Below are 7,389 nucleotides of genomic sequence, written 5' to 3'. Positions count from 1 at the left end.
AAACAATCTTGTAAAATCTGTATTGATCTTCTTTATCAATATATATTTTAAATTTGAAAATTGTGTTTGTATTCATCCCCCCCTTCTACAAACTGTTTAGTATTCTTGTAGACCCTTTTGGGACCAACAGTATGATACTGCAGACAAAGAAAATTTGTTTACAAGTGCTGTAAGTGGCGATCTCTACTCTGATTCTACTCAAGAAAGTTCATCGATAAATAACAATAATTCACAAGCAACTCCTCAAAGTCAGATTATTCAACAAGATCCATCACTAAATGTGTCAACAAAAACACCGCCAAGAAAATTCAGAACTATGCAAGATATACTTCAAAATACACAACGTGTTGATTTTGATGAAGTAGCCGATTTTGTCCCTTTTGCTGATGCAAATCCACTTACATGTGAAGAAGCAGTTAAAGATGAAAAATGGAGGGAAGACATGGACAAAGAGATTAATGCAATTGAAAGAAACAACACTTGGGATTTAGTTGATCCTCCTATTGGAGTAAAATGGGTATTCAAGACAAAATTGAATGAGAAAGGAGAATTGGATAAGCATAAGGCTAGACTTGTAATCAAGGGTTATAAATAGAAACAAGGAATAGACTTTAACGAGGTATTCGCTCCTGTTATCAGATTAGAAACAATTTGTTTGGTTCTAGCCTTGGCAGCACAACGAGGATGGGAGGTGCATCAAATGGATATTAAATCCGCTTTCTTGAATGGCTATCTAAATGAAGTGGTGTATATTGAGCAACCTCAAGGATATGTTAAGAAGGGACATGAAAACAAAGTGTGTCGATTGAACAAAGCCTTATATGGATTGAGACGGGCACCCAGAGAATCGATTAATACTTCTCGACTCATGGTTTCGATAGGTGTTCCCATGAACATACACTCTACATAAAGAGACATGAAGGTAATATTCTTATTTTATGTCTTTATGTAGATGATCTGGTTTTTACAAGATCAACATTAGGCGAAAAGATATGCTAAGGAATTGCTTGCCAGATTTAATATGTTGGACGCCATGCCTGCGTCTACACCTATGGACTTCGGATTGAAGCTTTCTAAAAACATAATTGAAGCAAGTGTGGATGCTATGTTATTTCGTGGATTGGTTTTGATGTACCTTACTAGAACACGCCCTGATATTACATTTTCTGTTAGTTTGATTATGGTTCTGTTAGTTTGATTAGCAGATTCATGGTAGCCCCTAAAATAAGTCATTGGAAAGCAGGGAAAAAAATTTAAAATTTATAAAGGGTACATTAAATCATGGAATCACCTATTTCAGCTCGGAAGAACCAGTTCTTATAGGATTTAGCGATAGTAACTTTGGAGGGAATATTGACGACAACAAGAGTAGTGCAGACTATGTGTTTAATGTAGGTTAGGGAGCAATACCATGGCAAAGCAAGAAGCAAAATGTGGTTGCATTGTCTTCAGCCGAATCAGAATATATCTCTCTATCCTTAGCAGGTTGTCAAGCATTATGGTTGCGTTCTATTATGAAGGAATTAGATTGTATTCAAGTTAAACCCACAAAGGTTTATTGTGATAACATGTCAGCCATCGCTCATACAAAAAATCCAGGATTTCATGGAAAGAGTAAGCATATAAGAGTCAAAAACCACTTTATTCGAGATCTTGTACAAAGAGGAGAAGTGATTATCAACTTTTTGTAGCACCAAAGAACAAATGGCTGATACATTCACCAAGGCTTTGCAAATTGGAAGTTTTAATCAATTCAAGAAGGATTCATGAGTTACGGAAATCTAACTTAGGAGGGAATGTTAGAAGTATAAGCTAGATTTCAGTTACAGTTTATGACAGTTTGGCGCAATATATGGCGGTTACTATTCTAACCGACACCTTCTAAAGGGTGCAAAGGTTCAGTGTTATGTATATATATATGTTCGTAGTATGTATGTAAAAACGGATGATCAACATATAATAAAGTGTGTTTAGTGTGTATCTGTCATCTCTTATGTGAATTTAATCCAACAAGTATTGGATCATTCCTCGTGTCGGTCCACGAATGATGGACCGACAACATTAAAACTATTTAAATCTCCTCTCTTGAGGCACAACCGAAACTATCCTGATGTGTTTTTGCTTTAGAGAAGAGTCACAAATGGGTATAACATTGCCAGAAGTTTGGGTGGGGGAGGGCTAAGAATCGATTGAGGAGAGGCACTTCACATTCTTTCATAGAGGAGGAGTTCAAATCTCTTTTTATTGGGATAGAACTCTTTTTCTGTAGGTTAAGAGAATATATCAATTTACTACATGTAATTTCTACCAATTCAATTATGTTAATACATATATTTCATTTATTTGATTGGTTTGAGCTTGACTGTAAAGGTTAAAAGAGGTTCCAGGTTCAAATCCAAGGAGGAATAAAAATCCTCTTGTGGCAACGGAGGTTCAAATGCGGCGACTTCGGGCTATCTGCAAAACAGATGGTCGCCTAAGATTAGTCGGCTCGCATAACGAGTTGGATATCCATGTTAATAAAAAAACATGTTAAAGCAAAACCTGAAGTCAACAAAGGCACACCACATAGAAGATCATGTATTAAAAACAACCCTAAAATTAAGATCAAAATCTATATCGATCAGTTACATTAAGTACGAACAACCATCGCATTATTAATTTGCAGGTATTATCACAAACCAAAAAGAGAGGAGAGTCGAGATACAATCGAAACCTAAACCTTAGTAACCTCTTCATATATGTAATCTCATACGATATGATTTATTAGGTAATCATGTTTTTTATTCTCTAATTATTTGCACTAAAAACCTGCTTTATTATGTAAATATTTTACGTTACTGCAGCAACTTTAAACCCATAAAGCTCCAGCCCTGATGAGCATTGGCTTCAAAACCCTTTTGAGTTGAAGACTCATGATCTCATTAGCTCCACCAACCAACTCACCACCAATGAACACAGTGGGCATCGTACTGCACCCAACCCCTGACAATGCCTGCTCGATTTCCCGGCCTCTTGCAATCTCATCAAGCTCATAGACTGTAGGGTTCACACCAAAGTCATTGAAGAGAGACTTGACTGTGTGGGACAAGATGCAAGAACTCTTACTGAAGATCACCACAGGCCTATCAGAAACCATCATGTTCACTCTATCCATCAGTAATTAAAACTATTAACTTACAAATGTTAGTGATTGAAGAGACTTTTTGATTTGTTGTGTGGAATGTGAGTAGTGAGCATGGGGAGATTTATAGGGTTTGTGAGGATGATATGTGGAGAAAAGAGAATGTTTTAGGTTGGTGACAGATTGTATCAGGTTCCAGTGATGGGCTTTGCCTCGAAAGTTGACAGTGATAACTAGGCAAAAGTTAGGCCGGTAGCGAATCCCTTACTAGCTACGCTACGGAAGCAGATTTAGATATCTATGACTAAGTTTCTATGTGTACGGCTTCATATTCTATTCTTTAGTTGGTACGTTTTCATTCCAAATTTCTAATGGTCTTTTCAACAAGTGGAACGTTGTATTTTCCATCAATGCTAATTTCTGAACCTATTTGACAAAAACATAAAACACATTAACTACACGGTGGTATCTGATTGGTTTGAGTTTGGTTTCAATGGTCAAAAGTACTAGAAGGTCATAGGTTCAAGTCCAAGGAGGAATAAAAATCCCCTTGTAGCCATGGAGGTTCAAATACGGTGACTCCGGAATATCTGCAAAACAGGTGGTCGTCCTGGGATTAGTTGGCTCGCATAGCGAGTTGGATATCCAGGTTAATAAAAAAAAATAAAAAAATAAAACACATTGTGATTCATTTATACAACTTAAACATCTCGTAATCGTGTGAAACATTCTTTAATTACGACACAGTTTACCTAGAAATCCATGGAAAACATTCGGAACGAAACAAGTTAATTAGGGTTTACAACTTGCCTTGGCAAGATGCATTTACGACCAGAAGTTGCTCATTTTCTCATCCTGGGCACTCAGGACCGTCTCTTAGCATGTTAAATGTAAGATTTCAAAAACAGGGCCTCCAAAATTTTGGGGCCCAAGTTTATATTTTTAAGGTCTTTTTATCGACTTATTTAAAACTATAGCCGAAATTATTTAGGTTCAAACCATTAATTATTTGGTTTTAGGTTCAAATCAGTAATGGTTTAGGTTTAGTTTCAGATTGTTAATCGTTTTAGGTTTAACCCATTTTTATTCTTAAACATATATCATCTGTCATCTCATTTATGCAATGTAATCAAAATGTGGGTACTCCTTTAATTTCATATCTACTTAATACTAAAATTAATATAATACCAATTTATTTTTTTATGCCGAAGAGAACATAATTCACCTTTTTGAGATTTTGTTCTTTCAATTTAATATTAGTTAGGCCGAGTTGATGCAATTTTTTCTATATTCGATGGAATTTAATTTTCTTCTCTTTAAAAAGTCCATATGCTTTTCGTTTTACAATTTTCTTGGATTCTCTTACGATTTTCCCGTTTTCTTTAAAGTTCAAAATTTAAATTTAAATCATTATGTAAGGATATACACCTCCTTATCTCTGCTAAGCTAAAACCAATGGGACAAATTTGCTCTTATTTGGATCAAAGAGAAATTAAAATTGAACATGCGATTATTCCATAATTCTGGTTGACATGATATCCTACACGTATATTTCAAACCTTGGGACGGACTCGTGCCACCGCTTCATAGTTCCGTCTAAAGAAAATAGCAAGTTTTTTAAGGGTGCCACCATATTATTTTGCTCGGTGCCACCATATAATTTTTGAAACTGAAGCTTTGGTATAGGTTTCTAATTGCATAATTGGTAAATAATGCTTCTTTTGGTGAAAACCTTGGCTTCAAGTCCCACCAATGTCAATTTTTTTTAGTTTTTAACTCAGATTTTGATTTTTTTTTTATATGTTTTAGAAAAAAATATATCCTAAACTCGAACATGAGTCCATTCTATGCAAGGATAACAAACCAATCAACCAATCTATACTAATATTATGAAATATATCGAATATAACACGCTGAGCCAAATCTTCTTTATGTAAAACCTGCTTGATTTAGATCGGGAAAATCGTGTGGTTTTATGAAACCATGTGCTATGACTCGAATCCGTATTTTAACATGTTTATTTTTTATAGTCAAATTGTATCATTACCCCAGAAAAATTTCTAGATTTGTCTCCAATTTCACCTTGGTGATTCACAATGCATATAAAGATTCTTGGTCCATTATCTCATGTAAGATAAGTTTTGGTATGAGTTTTCATGCGGGTATAAGCAAAGTTGGAGTTATCCAACTGGGTTTCCTTTTAAAAGATGCCCATTCCATTACATTCACATGGACAAAATGAAATGAAATAGAAGTGAAATGCGGATAAGGGCCCTTCCTCGCATTCTACGAGAACCATTAATTCTAGGTATAATTTTCTCAAATCATTCTCTTAGATATTTTCATCTTCGATTTCATGATTTGGTTGCCAGACTATCAGTTCTTTTAGATTACCCCATTCTAGGATCTGTGCAGTTACCAGTAAGAGTGTTGCTTGAAACTGATCAACTATACCTGGTGTCAGAATTCTTAGCAACTTCAATTCATTTTGGTATCTCCATGGGTCCCAAAACTATGGTTTGTACAATCTTTGTATGCCATGGCTAAAGCCTTCAACCAAAAGGCAGATACCTCTCGTCAAAAGTCATTTCCTTGGCCAAAGAAGGCTCGATCGATCGATGGCTCAAACACCTTTTCATTTCTCAACATGTGTGGATTTACTAGCTAGTAGTATGTTACTACCTCCACCTCCACCTCCTTAATTACATCCGACAAGAATGGTGGACCAATGATCTGAGACCTCCATCAACAAAGGCATAGTGGAGAAGACCACTCCTAACCATCATGCAGAAAACATTCCTTTACTTCTTTCTCTTCCTCCAAGTTTAAGTGAAAACAATCAGGCGGCTATTGTACTGTAGCATGGCATACAATAGCACCATGCAGTCAAAAGCAAACCTAATTGATCTAAATTTGTTGCAATAGCCCAACTTAGACCATTAGATGAATAGAATAATCCATTTGGGTACGGTAGCTGAATCTTACCAGCTATACTATCTGTTGTACTCGTTTACTTGTGAGTTGACGTTTGGCTAAACAGGTGTATCATACGTGGTCCAAAGAGAAATAATTATCGTCATTGGCTACCTAATAAAAAATACTCTACACACTTGTTTTTGTTGGTTTCATTTAGCATTTTCCCTCATTGCGGTATGGATTACCATAGGTTAAATTCAATGGTGGGTTACCAAAGGTTGAAAGCAGTGACATATTACCCAAGGTAGAATTCAGCGATGGACACCGAAGGAATCCTTCAGTGAAGGATTGTCGACGACTTATCAATAACGAATCACAAAAACATGTCACCAAATTAAAATCTATGCATGTGCAAATAACTAGCTAGGAGAGGGAGGGGAAGGGAATTCATTAAAGTGGGCGTGCAGCCGACAGCTCGGCCATCTGCATTGCGGTCCAAACCGGAAGTATGTGGTAATATGGAGGTAAGAAAAAGACATGCGACGACACATGACGTGGAAAAACAACGTCGATTTTACGCAAACGAGAGTCCTTAACATCACTTGGAATCATGATAGATAACAGGGAATGTAATACCTTCACATAAAATAAGCACTTTAGAAAAGCACAAAATAAAAGGAAAATTCCCCCTCGCTTTCGATTCTTCACATACCAAATATCCCACCACCCTTAAGTAGCATACCGCTTCATCAATACAAAAGTATATATCAACTTTAATGTGTACGTAGTACAAATTAATCACCAAATCTTTTATTGTCACACTACGTACTAAGACAGGAGATTTTTTAGCAGCTAACATCACCGACACCCAATATTCTTTGGTATAAAAATATATGGTAGATCAAGAAAGATCATGTTTTTCATCAAGATTAATCTACATATAACGAGTATGATTATCAAGAAAGATCATGAAATATATACACGTGGTGGGATGTGGTCGAGGACCCAATCATCATGAGCAAAAGATGTAAACGTATGTAGTTGAATGTACATTATGTTTGTGTTATATCAACGAGCTATTTGTTTGTGTTTTCCTTTTATCACTTGTTACATATTGGGTTAATCATCTTGATTGCTCTATCCAAGTTTGTGTGCGTGAGTTGTTAGTAAGTCACACGTTTATAGTTGTTATGCCTTAAAGTTTGCAATTTGATTCTTTAGGTACGTGTGATCTAGACCCAACAGTGGTATATATCAGAGCTTTAGATTTGTTTCTTGGTGATTGAAGAATTATATCTTGTTGCACCTTTATTCGTTTGTTCTTTTCTGGATACACACAAAGTTTGTTC

At 35.9% G+C, this 7,389-nt stretch overlaps 1 protein-coding gene across 1 annotated transcript; it reads right to left on the bottom strand.

Annotated features, from left to right (window-relative positions):
* Positions 1 to 2,581: 2,581 nt before the first annotated feature.
* On the bottom strand, positions 2,582 to 3,215 carry LOC112521308 (monothiol glutaredoxin-S4-like). Its single transcript, XM_025130085.1, has one exon. The coding sequence runs from the start codon at positions 3,155 to 3,157 to the stop codon at positions 2,852 to 2,854; it is 306 nt and encodes a 101-aa protein (XP_024985853.1). The 5' UTR covers positions 3,158 to 3,215; the 3' UTR covers positions 2,582 to 2,851.
* Between the last annotated feature and the right edge of the window lie 4,174 nt (positions 3,216 to 7,389).

This window comes from Cynara cardunculus (assembly GCF_001531365.2).
Source record: "Cynara cardunculus var. scolymus isolate 2C chromosome LG 11, CcrdV1, whole genome shotgun sequence".
In the NCBI taxonomy this organism is placed as follows: Eukaryota; Viridiplantae; Streptophyta; class Magnoliopsida; order Asterales; family Asteraceae; genus Cynara; species Cynara cardunculus.
Note: the sequence above shows the minus strand (reverse complement) of the source record. Positions and strands in the feature narration are given on the sequence as shown.

What these genes read in the sequence shown, in the direction of transcription:
- LOC112521308 (XM_025130085.1), bottom strand. Translation starts at nt 3,157, where the DNA reads ATGGATAGAGTGAACATGATGGTTTCTGATAGGCCTGTGGTGATCTTC.